The sequence below is a fragment of the Salvia hispanica genome, chromosome 3 (genome assembly GCF_029641045.1).
Source record: "Salvia hispanica isolate PSC_SH4W2 chromosome 3, Shi_PSC_v1, whole genome shotgun sequence".
NCBI lineage: Eukaryota > Viridiplantae > Streptophyta > Magnoliopsida > Lamiales > Lamiaceae > Salvia > Salvia hispanica.
Window position 1 is genome coordinate 3531393 of NC_142694.1, and position 23816 is coordinate 3555208.

Consider the following 23816-nt stretch of genomic DNA (forward strand, 5'->3'; position numbering starts at 1 on the left):
ATTCTCTCTTACTTTTTTCACCATCCATTTAACACATTATTCTTAAACTCCGTGCCGAAAAGAAATGCATCTATTAACAAGGAACGGAGGGAGTACGAGTTTACTGAGGCGATGCTGGCTAGAAGGACTGATAAGGCGGCTGTGCAGCAATGTAGAGCGGGGGCCCGTCGGGTGGGTTAGGTTCAGGGCGAGGATCAGACACCAAAGAGGCCTTGGTGCGGATCTGGATAGGAGTACCCAAATTGCACGTCTTGTCACCGGGAGTACCAACACGATGTGGAGCTCGGCATGGGTAGTGGCAGGGAGAACTGTCTGTCGAATTGGTGATGGTGGTAGTAAGTGTAGGTGTATGACATGATGGTGGAAATACGGAGGATGAGATAACATGAAAGCACCAGATGATAGGATACTAATGGCGGGAAATCGCCGGATAAAAGAGATCCGCTCGCGGAAGGAATTCCGTCGAGCAACCGATGAACAAATACTGGAAAAAGTAAATACAATAAAAGATAATTATATTTCTTCGATGAATGATTCCAAGGATAACAAAACTCATGTTTATAATACTAATCTAACTTAGTGATCAATAAACAAATATATGGAAAGATATACAAAACAATATGAAACTTAATCATAAGATATATGGGATATTTTAGGAGATATGCTTGTATCATAATAATAATACGCACGAAAAGAGCCAAAAGCAAGGCAATCACAAGCAGTGGAAGTAAAGGGATTGAACGTATCGCTGTTAAGCCTCCTCCCTCGACTCTCAACTGCCGCTTTAGGTAGCTTCTTTTTATCTTCTTCCTTCGTCTCCTTAGCCTATTGCATGATTACAAAAATGAAATAATAGTAATAAGTATCAGATTTTAATCTTCACGTTTAATGTGTGTGTGCTATGATTTAATAACCTTTGAATGATTAATTTCCTCAACCGGAAGCTGCTCCTGGGATGGTTTGTTGGTCTTTATGTTAGGATCTCCAACATCGCTGTAACAGAACGACGATGATCAAAATTGGCAGTAGAGTTCAATATCCAGCTAAATATCCGAATTTGAATCAATAATTTAGATGAAGCTGCAATTTACACTACTTAGATAATACTACTACATATGTTCGGATAAAACAACAACGATAATTTCAATAACAAAAAGAAAACGCTCAATACATGGGATCGGATTACCTTGAAGATATGCTTGATGGCTGCACTAGATGTTGAGAACTATTCATGTAACAAAATAAATAAATCAATTAACTTAGACGAAGTATGCAATTTACACACATATTTAGGTTTAACAGGTAGTACCATAGTGGTATATCTTGGTAGATTCCCTTATCCCTGCCACCAAAAAACAACAAGATTCCATAAAATAAATGTCCAAGTATTTGTGAAATTTAATGAACAGATTGACAAAGAAAAGATAATTAGCTATTTACTTGATCCATCTACCAAAGAGACGGTTAGTTTGAGTCTCCGGTATTCCTTGTGTAAACAGCGATGAGCCAGCCTGTCTAAAGGCAATCCACCTCATCAGCAAGACGTCATCACGTGAAAGTACCATGCCGTTAAAACGGTCATTGATCAGCACGCGGAAGGAGGTGCCTTCTTTGAGCTTCAATATGCGGGAGACCTGCACTTTCCGGGATCCGCGGGCGGGTATGGCTCGGAGTGGGCATTCATCTTTGCTCCTGCAATCAAATTCGAAACTGATCCGATGATCGGTTTCGTTGGACAACTCAGTCGGCATCCACACAATCAAATCAAATTCAGTTAAAGCAGCAAATATTGATCGGAAAAGAGAGAAACTTGTTTGCCAATGAAATGGCACGCCTGTATCAGATAAGGTTTAATAGATCTATTTAATTTGACTTTGGCGGAGAAGAAAAAAACAGCTGTTAAGCATGTCGACACTGTGTGGTAAGTCTCTCTAGAAGATTCAGTCAAAGAGCTAAAGAGGATATTCATTCGTATCTACGAATCTCAATTATAAAATTTATTGATTTTTAGTTAGTGTTTGTTCATCACAATTAATCAATCCTTCAATCAATTAAGCTATACATGTACAAAGTCTTAATTTTGAATATTCATAGTTTTAATTATGAATTTAAATATTTATAAGTTTTGTGCTTACATTTTTTTTCTCCGTTAAATTACTTTTAAATGATGTAATTTATTGATTTATACTGATGGGGGAGTGTTATATTGCTAACTCAATACCTAATTGCTAACTACAACTAAATAATAGCCATTAGATATTCAAATTAAGGGCCTACATCATCAACCAAGAAATATCAATACGATCAACAAAAAACGTCAATAAAGCCATAGGATTAATTCCATAATATATCAATAGGGGTATTAATGTCAATTAACTACATGTTTAGTTATAACTAACTTTTAAAAGAAATCCCAATAAATTCATAGAACATATATCAAATTAAAGATAATTTTATAAGGATTCCAACGATATCATATATGCATATGTTCCGACGTCAAAATTTGAAAAAAAATTCAAAATAATTTCAATTTTTTCGTAAAGCAGAAATGTCAACATACTATATAAATTATGTTAATATAATACATGTAGAATGTCAATATAAGCAATGGGTTAACATTCTTAAAGCATCGTGTTCACATTCTCAAAGCATTGTGTTGATATTTCCGAAACACTATATTGACATTTTCATCTAAAACCCTAATTTGGCGTTTTTTTTATCTTTTTTTATTTTATTAATAAAAATGAAAATTACACGTGGCAAATTGTAGACCACATGTTTTCTAAAATCCTATGGCCTTAAATTAGTTGTAGTTAGCAATTAAATAATGAGTTAGCAATTGATCACTCCCCATGCTAATGTGGTATCTAATTAAATCCATAATGTAAATATATATTTGAATGTGGGTGACAGTTTCAAAACATTAACCACGATCACTCAACAAATTTAATGTGATTTATAGTAATGATAAGTTTCGTAATATAAATTGAAATGCACCATTTCAATAGAAAGAAATATTTCAAGTAGAAAGAAATATTTCAGCGTTTAATGTAATCGCATAGTATAAATATATTTAAAATGTGGGTTGCAGTTACAAAACATACCCACAATTATTCAACAAATTAAATTTGATTTACAATAATGATAAGTTTTGGAATATAAATTGCGATGAACCCTTTCAATGAGAAGAGAAATTTTGGCGTTTATATATTAGCTTTCCAAATGTGAGCTAGAGAAATAAACATACCGTCTCCACGCATGAATCTGACTACAATTAAATGGAAATCATACATTTCATATAACCCTAACTTTCAATTTGATAGAGAAGACATAATTACCATATATTCTTAATATCAATGTTGTATTTAATATTGATATTACCAAATATATTTCATATAAGTATATAATCCAAAATTTATACTCCCCACGTCCCGCTTTAGCAGTCCCATTGACTTTTCTGCACTCGTTTTGTAAAAATGATAATAAATAGTTAAAGTGGAGAAATAATAAAGTAAAAAGAGAATAATGTAGAGAAGACTCTTCTCTACATTATTCTCTTTTTACTTTATTATTTCTCCACTTTAACTATTTATTATCATTTTTACAAAACGAGTGCAGAAAAGTCAATGGGACTGCTAAAGCAGGACGGAGGGAGTATTATATTTTTATATTAACCCGTGGGCTAACCCGCAACCCACCCGGGCTAGCCCGCATAACCCGCCAACCTGAACGGGTTAGCCCATGTAGCCGCTTCTGAATATGGGTTGCGATTTTCTGTAACCCTATGATTTTAGCGGGTAACTCGGGCCGACCCGTGGATTTCGGGCTAAATTAACATCCCTAATTAGTATGATTAGTTAGATTGAGGGAGATAGCCGGTGGAAAGAAGTCGTGGGGCTCTGAAATTCTTTTTTTTTTTATTTTTTTATTTTGCTATTCTTATCATTATAATGTTTTAGTTGTTTATAAATAAGTTTATTCATAATTTACGAAACTATTGTTGTTCTAATGTAATGTTGCTAATATTTGTATGTGTGTGTTTTTATTTGTTTCGTAGTTTATCATTTTTACTTTTTATAACAATAGTAATAATAATTATCCTCCTAATATTTTGTCTTGTACTAAATATTTTGTGTTGGTTTCATATTGTCAGTATTTTAGTATTAACGTGTGTGTATATTGACAATGTATATTAAATGTTGTGAAAAATAAATATTTTCATATTGATTATATTTCAGATTTATTTAAATTTATAATTTTCAATATTAACATAATGTTAGTATATACTAATTTTTTTATCTTATATAATGAAGATTCTTGTTTTGTTTAGTTTTTTCACAATGTCAAATTAGCAAAAGATAGATATTTTAAATTGCGCGTAGCGCAGATGTTACACTAATTTTAATTAATCTTCAAATAGGGCTCATAAATCACAAATTCAATGTTAATTGCGGTGAGTATATGTAAAAGCACCAAGCAGAGGCGGACCTACTTGGATTACGTTGATCCCCCACCCATTTGGCATTATATAGCATATAATTATGCATCGCTATCCTAGAATTTTGTTAGCTCAGTTGGCTGCCAAGTATGTTATGTAACCATATGATCATAGGTTCAATTCCTCTTGCTTGCATGTTTTTAATTGATTAATTCTTAATCTGGTCCTAGTTTGTATCTTCTTAGTTCTCATTAACTACTTAAATTTTTTATGTTGTTTCCGGTTTTTTTCATAGTTCATTAACTAATAGTTAATTAATTAATAGTTAATTATCTTGTCTTGCTAAATTCTAAATCCGGTTCCTTTGTAAACTTTTATTTTTAAACTTGTATTTCCCTAGTTCTCATAACTAATTTAATTTTGATGTTGTTTTAGGTTTTCTCATAGTTCATTAACTAACAATTAATTGATTAATAGTAGTATTTTTTATTTTCTTACACTATAAGTTTTGTTTAATTTTCATTACTTGTGTAAATGTTTTTATTATAAGATCATAAATTAATAATCATTAATTTTAAAATTATTTTCTTTAATTATTTCAACGTCAACATTTCATCGTACGTGTATTTATGTTGCTCCCTCAAACTATTTATCTGTCTCATTCTTCTCTCTCGCAACTTCATAATATGTTGGGTTGTTTCTAGAACCCTCGACACTAAAAATATGCAATTATCGTTAACAGTAATTTGGATCCCATAGTATAAAAATCTTGTTTCTGCCACTGGCCAGTACAATTATATATGTTGATATAATTCAGTGGTATACTACTTACATTTTAATTAGTATAGATAAAGTACTAGCTCCATATAGGTGGGGTGATTGTTAAAGGATATACATAATTTATTGGATTTTATCATGCAGAATTTATATGAGTATGAATTAGTTTCACCAAATTGAATTTATTGAATTAAATAACATAGGCTTTCAGTAATGATAATATAAATAAACCCAAATTAAATAGTGCACCTCTCACCCGTCTCAATAAGCCAAGAACATTGCTGCAATGCATCACGGCGGAGGGGAATGGAAGACAGTCCTCCGGCAGTAGTTTGGGATTGGCCCGACCCCCTCGACCTAAGTAGATCATGTAATGTCTACCCATGACCACTCCGATCCACCTTAATTATAATTAAAATAAATGCTAAGTATGATATCTCTTTCTCCTTCATCTAAGAGAATGAGGCCATGAGATTTCCCTCTCTTTTCAAATCGGGTAGAGTGTAGCAATATATGGTGTATATATGTAATAATGCAAAATTCATCAATTTGCCTTTTTGCCGCGTTGAGTTGTTGGCTATCCTACAGCCAAGAAACTTACACAAATTAATAAAATAATTAAGTCAATTTTATAGTTGTACTCTTTCATTATATTACCCATCACACCCAGAAGATTAGTTCATTGTAGTTATCAGAAATATTTAATAGTCGGTGCAATAATTGCATTTTTTAATATCCTCCATTCGGCGAGGCCGTTTATGAATAGTTGTTCCAGTAAAGTTGTACCCTATAGTATAAAATAAAATGTAAAATTCCTCACCATTTCTGAGTATGAAAAGCCAAGTTTTCAATTATACCTTAAAAAAATCACACTAGGTCACTATATATTGATAATATAGGATGATTTTATTGACCAAAAGGATAAAAACATTGGGCATGGAATTTTGCTTTATACATAATGTCAAATAAATAACGTACGTAATACGTAAATAAATTATATTTTGAAAAACCCAAGACATATTCAATGAGAATAGGTAATATCTTCCTTCAAACGTTGTCATCACATACCATAAGCATAAGATGAATTTAAGTAAATCATAAAATCATAAATCTATAAGACTTAATTCTCGCTATGTCCTCACTAATTATATATTGACAAATTGGTAGACAATGACGGACCCAGGTGGGGTCGGGTGGGGTCGGCCGACCCCACCGCCGGTCCGTGAATACCTCCGAGAACCTCCCAGAATTGGCCGTCGACCCAGGGCTGCTCCGGCTCCGACCCCACACTATGGCTGCTTCGTCGACATGGAAGAGAGAAGAGGAAGAGAATAGAAGAATAAAGACTTGGGGAGGTGAAATAATTTCACTAAACAGAAAAGTTTCTTGAAAAATTTGAAAAAGAAGAGACGATAATGGAGAAGTAGAGCGGCACAGTGCTCTATATTTGTTTTAGTAAAACCAGGTAGTACTACTTTTATTTTAATATTGATTAATGCGACGTAATTTTATTTTTTTGTTCAAGTGTAAACTTGATTAATACAGTCCAAGTAAATTCGTGTAAAATATTTTAAATTTTGTCAATTACTACTAAACTAGTATGATTATTCAATTTGATTTGATTTTAAGTTTAATTTTATTTGTAGTTGCAAATAAATTACAAATAAAACTAAATAGTAAAACTTAAACAGTTAGCAAAAGCATATTTAGATAAAATAAATGATACAAGAAACATTAAAAAAAAATTTAACAGTCTAAACAACTAAATTTTACTATTAAGTTTTTTGATGTGTTTTTTCTATTTTTAAAAATAAGTTACTCACATTTATTAATTACCTTGCCAAACAAAAAATAATGCAATATTTAAATTTTACTAATATAATATATAATAATTATTTAAATATTTGATTATATTTATTAATTATTTTTCGACTCCACGATTTGGATTTTCTGGGTCCGTCATTGTTAGTAGATAAATGGGCCCCACCTCCAACAAGAAGCACGTATAGGCACATTGTAGAGATTGAAAATTTTGCATGTCCATACATAATGCATATATACAGCCAGATGTACAATTACATACATACATATACTATACTATATTAGTAACGGCTCAAATTGGATTTGATATGGGAATTTTGTGTCTCATATATACGTGTAAATATTTATAACCACCTTTTAAAATAGAGTTTCTAACAACTTTAAATCGTATTAATTGCGACAACCATCTATCCATATGTAGTAATTTTTATATAATTAAACTTTATAGTTGGTCATCAGTTTGAGTATAATAAAATTATTTTATTTATTTTATTTTTATTTTTATTCATATTAATTGTGACAACCATCTACTCTATTTTGTTTCCAAAGTTTTTTCATGGTATATTCACGCAGTTTAATATAATTAAATCACTTTTTGGATCATGTTATTAATATTAACTGTCTATATATTTTAAAATAAAGGGTTTTTGGCTTTAAAAACCATAAACTTTTTCCGAATTCCGGTTTTTCCCACCAACTTTAAAATTTGTTTTTAAAACCATGAACTTTCGATTCGTTTGCTATTTACCAACCCGACCCGAATACCAAATCTCCGGTGCAAAATTGTCCAACGTGGACAGCCGGAAATATGACTGTGTAATGGTGTTATTTTCTGAATTAAAACTTAAAATTAAATAAATAATCTTCAAAAGAATTTATGGAGATGCAATTTGCAATTTTCGAGATCCTCAATCTGCAAAAATTTGAAAAATAATCTTCAACCAATTTCTGCAAATTCTTGAGCAAATCTGCACTCTCGAGCTTCTCAATCCGCAATTCTTGAGCTCCTTCTTCACTGAGAGCTCCTCAATGTGCAAATTTCGAGCAAACGCAGTCACGCTTCTACCGGCCAAATCTCTTTCCCATCTCTGCCGCAAATTCTCTCTCACAGCCGCGCAGCGCTGCCACCTCCGCCGAATTCAAGGCAGCTTGAGCCAACAGATGCAGCCGCCTCCGTTTTCAACCTTAACCCGCCGAAGATGCTCACGGCTAGCCTCTGTTCTAGCTCTTGTTCAAATGGTTGCTAGTTTCTCTTTGTTCCTGCTCACGACTAACCCGCCGGAGATGCTCCCACCTCCGTTATGCTCTATCTCTTTGTTTCTCTTTCGGTTCCTGAATTCGCGGCGCATCTGGTTTCTAGTTTTGTAGATGGCAGCGGCTGAGGCATTCGGAGTAGTTGAGGGGGAGGATTGAGGAAGGAGGGTGTGAAATGGGAATAATGGAAAGATAAAGGGTGGGAAATGGGAATATGACAAAATAGTTGGCATTGCCAAATAAGACTTCCCTTTATGATTTTACTGCCAAATGGGATTAAAAATAACACATAGACAAGTCGGGTTTTACCTTTGACCCGCCGTGGGAAGAAGCACACGAATCAGAAGTTCGTGGTTTTAAAAACAAATTTTAAAGTTGGTGGGAAAAACCAGAATTCGGGAAAAGTTTATGATTTTTAAAGCCAAAAACCCTAAAATAAAATATAAATATTATCAAATAAACGAACTATGAAAAAATAAAATAAGATTCATACTATATAATCATTCATAGGGTTATGATAAAATGCAAACTCATATATTGTATAAACTCCAAACTTTTCAACACAAAACACAACGTCAAACACAATGTCAATACAGTGTAAATTTAAGATTTTGATGTCAACACAATGTCAATAAAATTAGTAGAATATAATTGATGGGTGGCAAATTGGCGAATCAATATTCTTGATAGGTTTCACACTTAAAAATGTGTGAAATGCACTATTTGGTTGTTCTCCTTAATTTAAAAATGATTCCTTTACCATTTCCAAGTCTTTGTTTTTTTTATTATGCATACGTATGTCATCGCAACTTGTTACAATATTCAGATGACGAGATAATTATAACAAATCTTGTTTTTATTCAATATGTTACAACAGATATCACACTGCAAACCCATGATCTCATGCTTGATTACAAGTTACAACTTAATTCCATATCCTTAAATCTTAATCAAGTGAAATAGAAACCATATTTGTACAAAATATGTACAGAGCCAACCAGTAGGAAGGCCAATACGAAGAGGATGGTGCGATTGAATTCATCCCTTCTTCGGAGAGAAAACAGCCTCTTTCGACTCTGAGCCATCGAATTTGAGTTTTCACTGCTGCTTTTTCTACCGGCCGCCACTCCACTACCATTCCACAGCAGTCGGAATCTGATATTCCTTGATGGAAATGCTAGGATGAACTTCTTCCTCCAGCTCTCTTGCCTACAAATATGAATAAATAATTATGAAGGTTTTGATGTTCGTGTTGAGTGTGTATGTTGATAAGTTGGGAATGATTAATTGCCTCAATTGGAGCCTAGTATTTTCGAGTGGCTTTGTCTCAGGATCTCCAGCCCTGCTGCGACAAAAAAAAAAATGAATTTTTTTAGTTTATAAGGAAAATAAAGATATAAAATTTACACAAATATGAATATCATTAATAAATTAAATGGAAAATCATTAATGCTGAGATGAGTAATTATTTAGATGAAGTTTGCAATTTATGATTAGATAAACAACAATATTAACAAAAAAAAAAACTCTATAATAAGACAAGATTTATAAATATAAATAATCATAAATAATAATAAAAAAAATTCAGTACATCAAACACATACTTACCTAATTAGCCTTCTCCGTGTTGAATCAGCTTCGGCTATTTGAACATAGGTTCTCTTCCCCCAACTGCAACCAAAAGCAACCATAATAAGAATTAATCCAAATAAAAGAATTTTAATAAGTCCATAAATTAAATGTTTTTCTCTAATTTAATGAACTAAATCAATACTATCAACCTAATGCAGCAACCGAATACACGGTTAAAGAATGTCTCGGCTATTCCCTCCGCAATCGGCACGCGCGAACCGTCATCTCTGAATTTATATCGGAACTCAATCCGCGTCATCTTCAAGATATGACGCGGATGCAAGCACATGCCGTGAAAACGGCCATTGAATAGTACGCGGATCGGCCATTCGGCTGATCTGCGCTCTTTACATAGCTTGATCATGCGAGAGAGTGACACGCTCCGAGATTTGCCAGGTGGCAAGTCTCGGAGCGGACAAATCCCACCATCAACTTCGAAACTGATTGGTTGACCGATTTTGCTGACCAACCTAGTCTTTAGATCGCCAAACGGGCCGCCCATGAGTAAATACAGTCAAATTGGAGAGTAATTTTGCGGAAGAATAAAGGAAGTTCCATTACACGTGGGAGTGAAGAGTTTAGTAATTTTAATTACTCATTGCTATGAGTAGAAAGAAAATGCAGTAAAAAGAAGCTAGAAACTGATTCGATGAAAAATATTGCAACTGTTGGGGACTTTATAACTAAATTTGTGTATATTATATTATTTTGGATATGGTTAAATTTTCAATTACGTGTATCCAACTCGACTAATTTTGACTTTATGGGCAGAGGAAATTAAATATCCAGGTAAGCATGTCAACTCAATTACAATTTAGAAATTAGAATAAACCAAATCAAAATATATATGTTGCTATTATGAGTAGTACTATTTTTGTTTTAAATTTGAATAGAAGAATTCGTCTTAAAAGGTCATGAAATAGAGCATATTTGGATCTATAAACTTGTACAATTGTTCTATCAATGATTTTTAATTTACATTTGCCCTTATCCAATTACTAGATGTAATATATAGTCTAGTCACTCCTTATTAGGATGAAACAATTTCGTTCCTTATTTGAAATATACAACTTTTGACTTTTGTATATTTCAAACCTCAAGTCAACTCTGCCTCCGCCCTAAGTGCAACATCTACATCCATTCCACCTCCGATGCTCGACAGATCTTCAGGTTAAGATCTCTTAAATGCTCAAATACAGAAGCTTTGACGTTGACGTGTGGTGTATTTATGTATGGGTGCGTGTATTTGAATTAATTTGTATAAGCAATTGTTGACATGCCTAGCGGGAATATTTGGCGTTTTAATAATGTAGTTAGCATTTGTCACGTCCATAATCCTCCGCTCCATTGGGACGTACCATCTTCGCCATCTCACCCTTCTCTTTTCGGCAGCTTCATCTTGCGCCTCGGTGGTGTCGAAAGAAATATCGGATCAAGCCTGACATTAATTGTCATAAATAGAAAAATTGATTATTCAGCCAACGACAATAGACAATAGACGACGACAACAACGAAAATGCAGAATGGTGCAACCAACCTTGAAACATGTAGTAGTATATATATGTCCATGCGTCTATGAATAATTCTAAGAGCATTAGAATTAATTGTACCGTTTTGCTTCTTTGAGGGGTCGTTGGTTAACCTATATATAGTCAACGGTTAAGCTTCCACAAAGAGTAAAATAACTCAGCTTTAATTTATTCTCCTTGATTATTTCCTATCTTCAACTAGACTTAATTAATTATGACGACTGTGATCGTATTAATCAGCTATAGGTAATATATAGTCGGTCCGAAAATTATGTCTTTAGATATCTTTGATCAAATAATTCTTCCATCCCTATTCCGATTTAATTTCCCCCAACTTAGAAAGTGCTTAATTATTTATATAATATCTTCAAATATTCTCAACTTATAATTATAAAGTTATTATAGTAGTATTTCATTTCAAATCTTACTATTTGTACCATTTTTAATGCATTCACCAATATAAGTATTGTTCTTTTTATTATGTACTTGATACATTATTCAAATTTGAGTCAAGAACTCAAGCATTCAAAAATTTTGAAGCCTATCAACAATGACAGTTTACAGCCCATATATTGGGTGCAAAGGGTGCAAGAGGTCCATTAAGTACATACAGGATCGAAAAGAAATTAATAGGTCCACCATGGCCCCCCTTATTACTTAAGAGTGAACTATAAAATTGGCTTACGTATGACAAGTCGAACGCTAAAAGTACCCATGTTTGAAAAAATGCATGGTAAACCTCTACGTATAGGTATAATATCATTTCAAACCCCTTTTCACTATTTTGAGTCTTTTATACCTTTTTCCCTTCACTTTTAACTTAAATGTAATTCCAAGGATATTTTAGTCTTTCTTATTTTTATTACTATGTACTATGTTTATTTTATATTAAAATATTATTTTCATTTAATCCATAAATATTATAAATTTAATTAGATTGATAAATTAAAATAGTTATCAATAGTTATCATAAGAATGATTTATATTTTTATTTTAGTTAAACTAAATAGAAGATGGATTGTCAAAATATTAGGATTTATGTTTAATATTTTAGTTAAACATCTTCTATTTAATTTTAATATTAACCTAATTGAGAAATTAAAATTTATTTTAGTTTAACTAAAATATTTTACATCTTTTCAATAATTATCGTAAGAATGATTCATGTTTTTATTTTAGTACGGAGTATGAACTAAAATAAAAACATAAATCATTCTTATGATTACTATCGATAAGTATTTTAATTTATTAATCTAATTAATTTTATAATATTTATGGATTAAATGAAAATAATATTTTAATATAAAATATACATAGTACATAGTAATAAAAATGAGAAAGACTAAAACATCCTTGTACATTTAGGTTAAAAGTGAGGGGAAAAGGATATAAAAGACTCAAAATAGTGAAAAAGGGTCTGAAATGATATTATAATCATACGTAGAGGCTTACAAAATATTTTTTTAAATATGAATACCTCTAGTATTCGTCTTGTCATACATAGAGACCAATTTTATAGTTCCCTATATTACTTATTGCAAATACATACGTCTAAGATTATCTAAGTAACTTACATGAAAATGGATATTAGTTTAGATCTATACATGGAAATTAATTTAAATCGTTCATAATTATTTTTATTTAGTTGGAAACTGATGTGAATCAAATAATACTTGTTCTACTCTATGATTTCTCCTATTTTGTACATTAAAATCATCTATCAATTAATCATTAAAGCTTGATTATTATATATTAGTTGATAGATGTACATGTGGAGTAGCGTCTGATTGAAACTGTTCGTTGCCTATCAAGATGGTGTCCAAATTCTTTTATCTTACCACCATTATCTTCGTCTTTGAAATAGCTTCGCGTGGGTATATTACACGCTTCAATCGAAGCTCGGATGAAGAAGTTATGGCCATTTGACGAAGGTGCGCAAAGCAGTCAAAACCGGCAAAAACGCCCGGGTCGGGTGTTTTCAGCATTAAAAACGCCCGGGAACAGTGGAAACGCCCGGGTTAGCATAAAAAACGCCCGGGTTGGCACCATTTTGCCCGGCCGGGCGTTTTTCTCGAAAACTGCCGAATTTTAGGTTTCAAATTGGTTTCTGGGGCGGTTTTGGAGGGGAGTAAAACATGTTTTTCCGTTCGAGAAATCCATCTTTTGTTAATCTTTTATTTTCGTTTGTCTGAATCTTTCAAAACCAAAAATCAAATTCTTATGTTACATCTTTTTAACTTTATAAGTTTTAAACAATCTTACCTCCCTGTGGATCGACACTTGAAATACTACTAACGACGATGTAATCTTGCAGTATCATAGTATTATTAGAGTTAATTAATTAAACTTGATATCTTGTGTGAACTGAATCAGATACTCTAAAATACACCTCAGAAACAGATTTGAATGGAACACCTTTGATATCAAGTTCACAAATTTGGGCATCTCTCATGTTTTAAATCAAGAAGATTACCAACAACTATGGGCCTAAAGTTCTGGCCCATTCATATAATAGGCTTCTTGTACATATTAAGCAATGGCCCATTCTAATTCACTAACGTTTCTTGTACTGCATGTACAAAAATGTACAAAAATGTACTACTTTAATTATTTATATTTATTTACAAAGTAATTGATGCTCCAATTCTGTAAAAATTAATACCCATATCATCCTACACAAGTTAGTAATCTAAACTTTTATCATTGTGACAAGCCAATCATTGGAATTTAATACTCCTTTTGCCCAATTAATTACTAGTAGTACTTATCAAATATTTATTGTTTGTCATGAGATTTTATATAATTTTATTTTATTAATTAATGGAGAAAATAAAGTAAGAGATGTAAAATGTTAAGATAATGGTACTTCTATTTTAGGAAATATTTTACTTAATGAAACAATCCAAAAAAGAAAAATAATTGATTCAGATTATTTTACTTTAAGACAATAGTAATTATTTTAAATAATCGGTTTATATTTGTTGATATTTACAGTATAAAAATTCAACATTTTCTACACATGGTTAATCACATACTAAAACAACCCTTGTCGCCTGATTTCACCGCAGCCCTAACCGGCGGAGCCGTCTCAGAGAAGCCAGTGGCCTCCCACCGCCGCCGCGTCGATGGCCGCGGCAGATTCTCCGGAATGATTGTTTCGAGCGAATTGATCCGCCACGGCAGGCAAGCTCTCTTGTCGCTCCATCTCGGAGCCGTCACCGACGATCGCATATCCACCGCCATAGCTCTGTCCTTCTCCCCGACCCCCGCGAAATCGCCGCCGTCGAGGTCTATTATCGCGCACGTCAAGCCTAGCACGTATCGATTCCTCCACGGAGAGCTGCGTTGATTGTAGCAATTCGATTAGAAATTGGATGAATTGATTTTTAATTATATGTTAAGCAGATCGCAATTGTGTAGGGTTACTCACCGTGGAAGCTGCGGCGTCGATGAAATTGGGGAAGAAGGTGATGTTGAGGGAGGCGCGGGAAAATTGAGCGAACAGTTGGTTAAACTCATCATTGTTGCTCTGTTTTTTCATAGATATTTTTGGCTGTAATTTTATTCTGTATTTTTGCTTGCTGTTTAACAACATTGTACTAATTTTATTCTGTTTTACAGAGAGATTCCGTTTGCTTGCTGTTTAACAACATTGTACTTAAATAATTTAATATTAATACTAATATTAGAATGAAATAGATATGTTTAATTCTACTATTCAATTAACATGAAATTTCATTTATATAGAAAGTGTGTCGAAATTATTTGGATTTGTACTTGTGCATGTAAATTGTAGGCTTGTAGTGCATGTTTACAAATAGAGGCGCAAAAATAGAGTGATGATGAAAACAAAAATAGATATTGTTGATCTTTTCTAGCTTCCACCATTCAAATTCAAACTCTTATTGAAGCGTTTAATTTTTTTTATTGATATCTCTAATGATAAATATAAATAGGATAACTATATATGCACCATGTTTGTTCTTTTTTCAAAAATTAATTAATTACCAGTAGTACAAGACTAGCCATGTATCGAGTATCCAAACTATCGATTAGTTTATGTGTTTTGTATACTCCGAAAGATTTTCCAAAGGTGTTGAGTTTTTATTAATTGTGTACAAGTAATTCGTAGCGTGCAACTGCAACAGACGTGATGATGGACTTTATTTTGACCGCTAATAATCCATTTTTTGCTCACTTGATGATCCTTTATTCCACATTTCTAGTGTCAATTTTCTGCCATTTTATCTTGTATTCTTATTCCAATTTTTCTTCTTTCCACCCAACAAATTTGGAGGGCAGCTCAACTACCATTTTCTATTTTTCAACATACCATATTCTGTAATACTATGTCTTTATAAGTAATAAATAATATCTGTTAGTATAAAAAACTTAATTATATTATGTGTGAATAGTATAGTTAATTGTATGAGATTTGACATCCTAATCCACGAATCAAGTCACGCCCAACCCACAACCTTCCACATGGCGGACGTGTGTTTGCGTGCCCGCGAGCAAATCTCTCTACGTCGAGCACGCTCGTTCCAGCGGTAGGCGTGCAATGGTGGTCCGTCAAATGCCGTGCCAATGGCACAGACATGCTTATCCGCACGATAGCACTGCACATGCTCTTATATTTCAAAATATCAACACCAAAAAAGATTAGATGGCGGCAGTGGCGGACGCAGAATTTGGATACTGGGGAGTCTGAATTACCAGTACTTCTTTCGTCCATAAAAAAAATAGCTTCATCTTTCTATTTTCGCCCGTCTACCAAAATTAGTCTCATACTAACAATGGAAAGCCATTCATAATTTATATACTTTATCTGTAACGAATTAAAACCCATGTCATCCATTAATGAGAATATTTTTCACTAGCGGAGGAGATTAACATCATTGTTTTATATTTTTAGTGCCAACGACATCATAAACAGTCCGATAAGAACATTATAGAGCTACGAGATAGAGATGGATGATAAATAATTTAAGAATGAGTAATATAAACTAAAGACGCATTCTTTATAATCTTATAATAACAAGTACATAAATTACTAGAGTGAGAAACTAAAAATGTATAAATAAATTAATTAGTAGCTAATGAATTAACTATGATAATCATAAAAATAGATTGTTTAATAGAGAAATGAAGAAAATGTAACAAAATTCGCCAAAAAACAAAAGTGGGTGCTGGTGGCTTTCGATCCCTGGCTCTATTGGTTAGAGGGCAGCTGCAAAACCAATTAAGCTAGAACTCATTTTGTACAATTTGCACATGCATATCATAGTAAAAGCTCAAAATGGTGGGGGTTCCAACGATCCCCACCAATCAACGTAGGTCCGCCTCTGGATGGCGGGATAATTGATGAATCTTCTAATATGCTCACGTTTATTGAATGGTAGTGCATAACAAATAATAATAATGTTGCTTTGGCCAAGCGATAAAATGCATGTGAATTTATTTATATTGTGTACATAATTGAGTAATTCTGAATTGACCAAAATTCAATAAGTTTTTATCGTTAAACGATTTGATTAGATATGAACTACTACTTGAGTAATTCTGAATTGACCAAAATTCAATAAGTTTTTATCGTTAAACGATTTGATTAGATATGAACTACTACTTGAGTAATTCTGAATTGACCAAAATTCAATAAGTTTTTATCGTTAAACGATTTGATTAGATATGAACTATTACTTCTTTTTACAATTTATGCATATTAAGATTTGACATTTGTACACGGTCCTCAACCAATAATTATGTGATGGATATGCTAAGTGCATATGAATCCAAGACTTCCCCCGGGATTGCATCTATATGGACTACTACTTCTTTTTACAATTTATGCATATTAAGGTTTGACATTTGTACACAATCCTCAACCAATAATTATGTGACGGATATGCTGAGTGCAATACGAATCCAAGACTTCCTCCGTGGATTGCGTCTGATCACTGTGAGGCTCCTCTGTGGTTTCAATCTCTCTCGCCGTCATTGGTTGTATCTTAATAAGAAGAGGAAAATTAATATAATTATCAAGATCTTGATCAGAGTAATTCAATAAGTAGGCTCAACTGGAGGTTTTTCTCGGTAGGTTTTGTTTCTTTGTCAGTCTCTGTGACAAAAAACAATCGTTTTGGATTAGTAGGGTTCTATTATCCCAGCTGCAACAATAGTAACATTAATAAGATTTTTGTCAAATTTTTTTTTTAATATATACTTTGAAAAAGAAAATCAAAGGTGTAGTATCGATATAGAGTATTAACTTGATGCATCAACCAAAAAAACGGTAAAAGTAAGACTCGATTGGTGCTTCTGCAATCAGCAATCTGTGTTGATATTTAAAGACAATCTATGTTGATATTTAAAGACAATCTGTGTCATCTTCGCAATTCGATACGGATGCAACCACATGCCGTGAAAACGACAATTGATCAGTACACAGATCGTTGACGTTGGTATATTGAAGTTGATGTTGAGTACAAAACCGATCAGTTTCTCATATATACTTGTGTTTAGAAGGAAAATATTGTATTGTTGGAGAGAAATTAGGAATTTACGCCGCAAATATATAATCTATATACACTAACGAATTTAGTTTACAAAATGATATGAAATATAAGGAAAAATGGTTTAGAAGAGGTGTGTGATGTGGGAAAAAGAAGCTATTTAATTCTCAAACTTTCTCAACTTATTAAAAATGTACAACTATGCCATATTTATAGGCACTCATTTCCTATTCTAGAATTCTCTATTAGATTCTTTAATATTTTATATCTAGAGTGGTGATAAACTCGTAGTTTAGCAAGTGTTTTGGATGTTTGAAAGTGCATAATTGAGTGTTTTATGTCACATTACTCGAGTTTTCATTTATGATCCCCTAATTTAGTGTTTTGATGAGTTTGTCGAGTTTTTGTAGTCACAACAGGTGGAAACGGGGGAAAATGGTACCAAAACCGGAGGTCGGGCGTTTCACTACATAAAGGCGGGCATTTCTTCACAGAAGGTCGGGTGTTTGCGTCTCCAGAGCGGGCGAATCCACTGTCCCCGGGCGTTTTTCATTCAGAAATAGCCCGGGTCGGGCGTTTTGTGCAATGTCGCGGTTCAAGAAAAACGCCCGGTCGGGCGTTTCTTCACTTAAAAATCGCCCGGCCGGGCGATTAGCTCGTGCACTGATTTTCTTCTATTTTTCACCCCGGGTATAAATAGCACCTAGGGTTCGACTCCAGCATACTTTCCACACGCCCCAGAAGCAGTTTCCACATTTGAGAGCAGATTGAAGTGACAAAAAGTCCGATTCATCAACAAGTTTGAAGACGAAGAAGATTTGCCCATTCAATTCATCTTTAGGAGTATCTTTATTAGCTTTCCTATGTTCAATTCACTTTCTATGGATTTCTCTTGTGAATTTGCATTGAGTATGAGTAGCTAAATCTTTTGTAGAGTTTTGGTGAATATTACAATGAACGCTTTTGATTAATTCAAGGACTTTTGATTACCTTTGCTCTTGTGTTTTCTGTGTATCGTTCTTGTGCTTTTTCAAATCAATTGCTTAGCTACCAATTGGTTTTATTGACCTAGTTATGAGTAATCGAGAGATACCTAATTAGGATTGATAAAAGAATGAACAACACCTAGATAATTTGTATTCGAGAGAAGAAATTCTAGAGTGAGGGCTTGAGCCTTTTGTTTTAAGGAGTTAATTGTGAAGTATTAAATATTAATGATTAATCAACTGGTTACGTGTACTCGAGAGAGGGCTTAGTCTAGACTAGCGGCTTTCCTAGTAATCCTAAAGACTTTAATTGAGTAATCGAAGTTGTTGAATTGTTCGCATCGTGTTCGTTGTAGTTGGATCTAAGGCTCTACCGTGTTCTCTTATTTGAAACTTGTCTTTTGTTGCGTGCTTTAGCTTGCTTTTGTATATTTGTTTTTCAAAATCAAAACCAATCTTTCAGGATTCTCTAGATAGTAGTCAAAATCAGTTCGTGGTACTTGAGTTGCACAATTTGTCTCCGTGGATACGATATTCTTACTTGTTTATTGCTACACTAGCCCCGTACACTTGCGGGTAGTTCTCGTGTTTAAAATAAATCTAGTCAAGTGGATGAGATTAAAGCTCACAACTTTAAATAAATAGAAGACAAGATATCGACAAAAGGGTAATATCATCATTATGTTATCATTTGATAATTTTCGTGGGTGTTTTTTTATATCAACATAGTGTATTACAAATATCAACAATATGACATGAGAATATCAACACAACACAAGTACAAGAAAATAACAACATAGTTTTATTGATATTTTTACCTACATTATATTGAGATTTTGCATACACTATATTGAGATTTTTTTTTGCATTTATTGATAAAATCTGCTTTCAACATGTATGAAAATTGAAATATAATTTATCAAATTTCATCACTCATGTGACATCCCTACCCCGAAACATGCATCATTTTATATATTTATGCATTTGTTTATATATATATATATATATATATATATTATTATTTTACCCAATAAGTATTATATAACATATATATATAGGCTATATTTATATTGCTTTAACAATTAAGCACTTAATTTAAGTGCGTGAATGTATAGTAATACGTGTGTGTGTATGATATTAAGTATGGAAAATTATAGCACTTATAAAAGCATACAGGTAGGTGGACGAAAATTTTGGATTTACGTGTATCTAGATGTAGTGATCCTATTTAAGTAGTTATGTAACATCCTTAGCTAATATATGCATTATTTTATACATTGTAGTAATTTGTGCATAATAGACATATTAATTGAATACCATAGAGATTAATAAACTAATATCAATCCATAATAAATTATTTAAGATATGTCCTTGAATTGTTTTTAGTAAATAAATAATTAAGGGTGTGCATGTGATACAATATACACGTAACTACATATATATAATATCTATATTTGTGCATGACTATGAAATTAGGGATAAGGATTTATATTATAGCCACACGTGTAGATATATGAGCATAATCCAAATAGATTAGTTAAACGGTGGAATAAACATATGAAGGCCACGTCAAAAAAAAAAGAAAAAAAAACCTATACTATTATTTAAAATAAATAAGAGTCGGTTTAATGATCTTAGCAAATATAAATAATAGTCTTAGGAAGTAACAGAGGGAGATAAGCGGGAAAAGGGACGAAAAATAAAAAAGGAGAGAAAATAAAATTTGTGAGGATCGATGATAGTTGATCATTGAAAGGGAGTAAGGGTTCATACTAGATTATATATCGAACATAAGGTTGTGTATAAATCACATTTTTTATTTTACATGCTTTATGTGGTTAATTGCTACGTGTGAATTGAAGTGAATAATTGAATTATACGATTTTATATTGATATGATATGTGTTTACTGGTGATGATGGAGATATATGCCTGGTGCAATAAATATGTTAATAGTATATTATATTAGAATTATGTAGTGGAATATGATATGAATATGTGATTGGTGCAATAGATATGTTTTGCATATTGTATTGGAATTAACTGAATCATTTGATTAAAGAGGATCTGTGATAGTCTTGTCCTGGATCTGAAATCACAGTGGACATATTGGGACCTTCGGGTCAATCATAGTGGGACCTTCGGGTCAAATCATAGTGGGACCTACGGGTCAAATCATAGTGGGACCTTCGGGTCAAATCATACTGGCATATTGGAAATCCCGGGCAGATACCAGGCTTGACCAGTCACAGAATAATAAACTGAATAGAGTGGCATAAGCATATCTGTATGAAATTATGTTTTTTTTATATATTTGTTGATTATTGTTATCAATAGTGGTTAAAGAAAATGTTTGATTTTTGGGATGTGGAATTAAAGGTGAGGTTTATATACACTGAGTTGTGGCTCATATAAACCACTATTATTTTTCAGAAATAAGATATCAGTAAAGCTTTTGGTTGGCGGGGGTCGTGGGAACTGCATGTATCATCAGGTTCGGCGGCTGACGCGTTTTGACAACCTTCTCCTCCTCATCAGTTTTGCATGTAGATAAATGTATATTCTATAGAGTGGTGAGAAGGTCCTACTACAGTTTAGAAAGTTTAAAATGTACTTGATCAATAGGGGTTTTGAAACTATATAATATGTGCGCTTTATGTACTCGAAATGTGGTTATTTGTTTTAAAGTTTGAATTTATTTATAGTAAGTGCATACGTCATAAGAGTTGAGGTTTGATAGTTTAGGTGGTATCAGAGCGGGGATAGAATCCTGCCGGGACATAACATTCATGCATAGCATATGATACATATTGGTTATAAGTTGCATTGCATTTGAATCATCAGGAACATGGATATTCATGAACATGTGTCACCGAGTAGAGAAGGGTCAGCCGCCCTGCATCATTCATTAACTATAGAAGCATCTCATATACCTACTGCATCATCTGGGCATAACCAACCTATACCTACACTAGTTGAACAAGAAGTACAAGGGCCAATGATGAGGCAAAGAGGTAGAAGCTTTAAAGAACTCCGGAAAATGGGAGCAGTTGACTTTTATGGGACCATTGATCCAGCTGAGGCTGAGATATGGCTGAAGAGGACAGAGCGTGTGTTTAATCAGATGGGTTGTATTCTAGAAGAACGTTTTGATTATGCAGTGTCTCTTCTTCAAGGTGATGCTTATAATTGGTGGGAGACAGTCCCACATGCTATGATACAACCTCCAGTACTTAGTTGGGATGACTTTCTTAGAGAATTCAGTGACAAATATATGCCAAGAGTTTATCGTGATGAGAAACAGAAGGAGTTTTTGTCCCTTAAGCAGGGAGCTATGTCTGTTGCTGACTATGAAGTGAAGTTTACTCAGCTTTCTCGATATGCATCTGCATTGTTGCCTATAGAACAAGATAAGTGCAGACATTTTGAAGATGGACTGATATACGAGATAAGAAGTAAGATTACACCTTCAGATCTTCACACTTATAGTGATCTACGTGCAGCAACTATTCGAGCTGAGAGATTGGTGAAAGAAAGACAAGTTTATCTTCAGAGACAGAAGAGAGGACCACTACAGTATGTTAGTGAGTCAAATTCTAGAATTCCAAGACGACAAGGTTCTTTTTCATCAACATCAAATTTTAGTAGAGGAAGTTCATTTGCTCAGAGAGGTGGACGTGTACCATCTTTTAATCCTGAGTGGGGACGAGGATCTGGTATGGCAGCACATGCACGACCTTTATGCGTGCATTGTGGACGACAACATATGGGAGAGTGCCGAACGGTTACAGGGGGCTGCTATCATTGTGGACAACAAGGACATTACTTTAGGGAATGCCCATTTCGATCGGACATGATACCAAGTGGCAGAGCAATGACAGAACAAACAGAACAAAATGTGCGGCCAGCAGCATCAAGTACAGGCTTTGGTCGAGGCCGTGGAAGAGGACAAGTTATGAGTGCTTCTATTGGTAGAGGACGAGGGCAGTCAGAGGCACAAGGGTCTACACCCCAGGGACATGCTCGTGTGTTTGCTATAACCCAGGAAGAGGCATCTAGAGCATCTGAGGTTATTACTGGTACACTTTACTTATATGAAACTACCGTATATGTATTGATAGATCCAGGATCAACTCATTCATTTATATCACCTGTCATTGCATCACATATGCATAAAGAACCCAAACCTCTAAAGCATAGCCTAGGTGTACACACACCATTGGGTGAAGTTGTTTCAGTATATACAGTTTATCGAGATTGCGTTGTAAAAGTAAATTCAGTGGAACTGCTAGCAGATTTGATTCCCTTGTTTATACATGAGTTTGATATTATACTGGGTATGGATTGGTTGTCGCGCCACAGGGCTAAGGTTGACTGTTATGCTAAAGAAGTGATAATAGAATCTTCAGGGCGAGATCGTGTGATATTTTATGGCAATCGACAAATTGTTCCAACTTGTCTTATTTCAGCTACATCGGCTTTTCGATTAATATGTGGTGGATGTGAGGCATACCTTGCTCATGTTATAAAGTGTGCTACAGTTCTTGATAATGTGAAAGATATTCTTGTTGTTAAAGATTTTCCTGATGTTTTTCCGGAAGATTTACCTGGATTGCCACCTGATCGAGAGACAGAGTTTAGTATTGAGTTGCTACCTGGAACTGCATCTATTTCGATTCCTCCTTATCGGATGTCTCTATTGGAGTTGCAAGAGTTGAAGAAACAATTACAAGAATTGTTAGATAAGGGATTTGTACGACCTAGTGTTTCACCTTGGGGAGCACCAGTATTATTTGTAAAGAAGAAAGATGGCACATTGCGACTTTGTATAGACTATCGAAAGTTGAATTAAGTGACGGTGAAGAATA

The 23816-nt window shown here is 33.6% G+C and overlaps 3 protein-coding genes across 6 annotated transcripts; all 3 read right to left on the minus strand.

Annotated features, from left to right (window-relative positions):
* Positions 1 to 498: 498 nt before the first annotated feature.
* Positions 499 to 5688, minus strand: LOC125212809 (uncharacterized). Of its 3 annotated transcripts, none has more exons than XM_048113069.2 (6): positions 5472 to 5688; positions 1441 to 1710; positions 1310 to 1342; positions 1187 to 1225; positions 915 to 993; positions 499 to 825 (listed from the first exon to the last, which is right to left on the minus strand). In XM_048113069.2, the coding sequence occupies exons 2-6, from the start codon at positions 1563 to 1565 to the stop codon at positions 628 to 630; spliced, it is 474 nt and encodes a 157-aa protein (XP_047969026.2). In that variant the 5' UTR covers positions 1566 to 1710; positions 5472 to 5688; the 3' UTR covers positions 499 to 627. The 3 variants fall into 3 exon arrangements, with proteins under 3 accessions (XP_047969026.2, XP_047969027.2, XP_047969024.2); XM_048113070.2 differs by having other exon boundaries at positions 5465 to 5688; XM_048113067.2 differs by lacking the exon at positions 5472 to 5688 and having other exon boundaries at positions 1441 to 2082.
* A 3482-nt stretch (positions 5689 to 9170) lies between these two features.
* On the minus strand, positions 9171 to 10558 carry LOC148929961 (uncharacterized). Of its 2 annotated transcripts, none has more exons than XM_089066499.1 (4): positions 10072 to 10558; positions 9899 to 9961; positions 9582 to 9632; positions 9171 to 9499 (listed from the first exon to the last, which is right to left on the minus strand). In XM_089066499.1, exons 1-4 carry the CDS (start codon positions 10422 to 10424, stop codon positions 9241 to 9243), a joined length of 726 nt encoding a protein of 241 aa, XP_088922625.1. In that variant the 5' UTR covers positions 10425 to 10558; the 3' UTR covers positions 9171 to 9240. The 2 variants fall into 2 exon arrangements, with proteins under 2 accessions (XP_088922625.1, XP_088922624.1); XM_089066498.1 differs by having other exon boundaries at positions 9582 to 9635.
* Positions 10559 to 14433: 3875 nt separating this feature from the next.
* On the minus strand, positions 14434 to 14973 carry LOC148929962 (histone deacetylase-like protein). Its single transcript, XM_089066831.1, has 2 exons — positions 14882 to 14973; positions 14434 to 14791 (listed from the first exon to the last, which is right to left on the minus strand). Exons 1-2 carry the CDS (start codon positions 14971 to 14973, stop codon positions 14479 to 14481), a joined length of 405 nt encoding a protein of 134 aa, XP_088922957.1. The 3' UTR covers positions 14434 to 14478.
* Between the last annotated feature and the right edge of the window lie 8843 nt (positions 14974 to 23816).

What these genes read in the sequence shown, in the direction of transcription:
- LOC125212809 (XM_048113067.2), bottom strand. Translation starts at nt 1,751, where the DNA reads ATGCCGACTGAGTTGTCCAACGAAACCGATCATCGGATCAGTTTCGAA. An exon ending in TACCAAGATATACCACTATG is followed by an intron (nt 1,226 to 1,309) that starts GTACTACCTGTT and finishes TTACATGAATAG; the next exon opens with TTCTCAACATCTAGTGCAGC. An exon ending in CCATCAAGCATATCTTCAAG is followed by an intron (nt 994 to 1,186) that starts GTAATCCGATCC and finishes GTTCTGTTACAG; the next exon opens with CGATGTTGGAGATCCTAACA.
- LOC148929961 (XM_089066498.1), bottom strand. Translation starts at nt 10,424, where the DNA reads ATGGGCGGCCCGTTTGGCGATCTAAAGACTAGGTTGGTCAGCAAAATC. An exon ending in GTATTCGGTTGCTGCATTAG is followed by an intron (nt 9,962 to 10,071) that starts GTTGATAGTATT and finishes TTTTGGTTGCAG; the next exon opens with TTGGGGGAAGAGAACCTATG. An exon ending in ACACGGAGAAGGCTAATTAG is followed by an intron (nt 9,636 to 9,898) that starts GTAAGTATGTGT and finishes TTTTTGTCGCAG; the next exon opens with CAGGGCTGGAGATCCTGAGA.
- LOC148929962 (XM_089066831.1), bottom strand. Translation starts at nt 14,973, where the DNA reads ATGATGAGTTTAACCAACTGTTCGCTCAATTTTCCCGCGCCTCCCTCA. An exon ending in TCGACGCCGCAGCTTCCACG is followed by an intron (nt 14,792 to 14,881) that starts GTGAGTAACCCT and finishes CAATCAACGCAG; the next exon opens with CTCTCCGTGGAGGAATCGAT.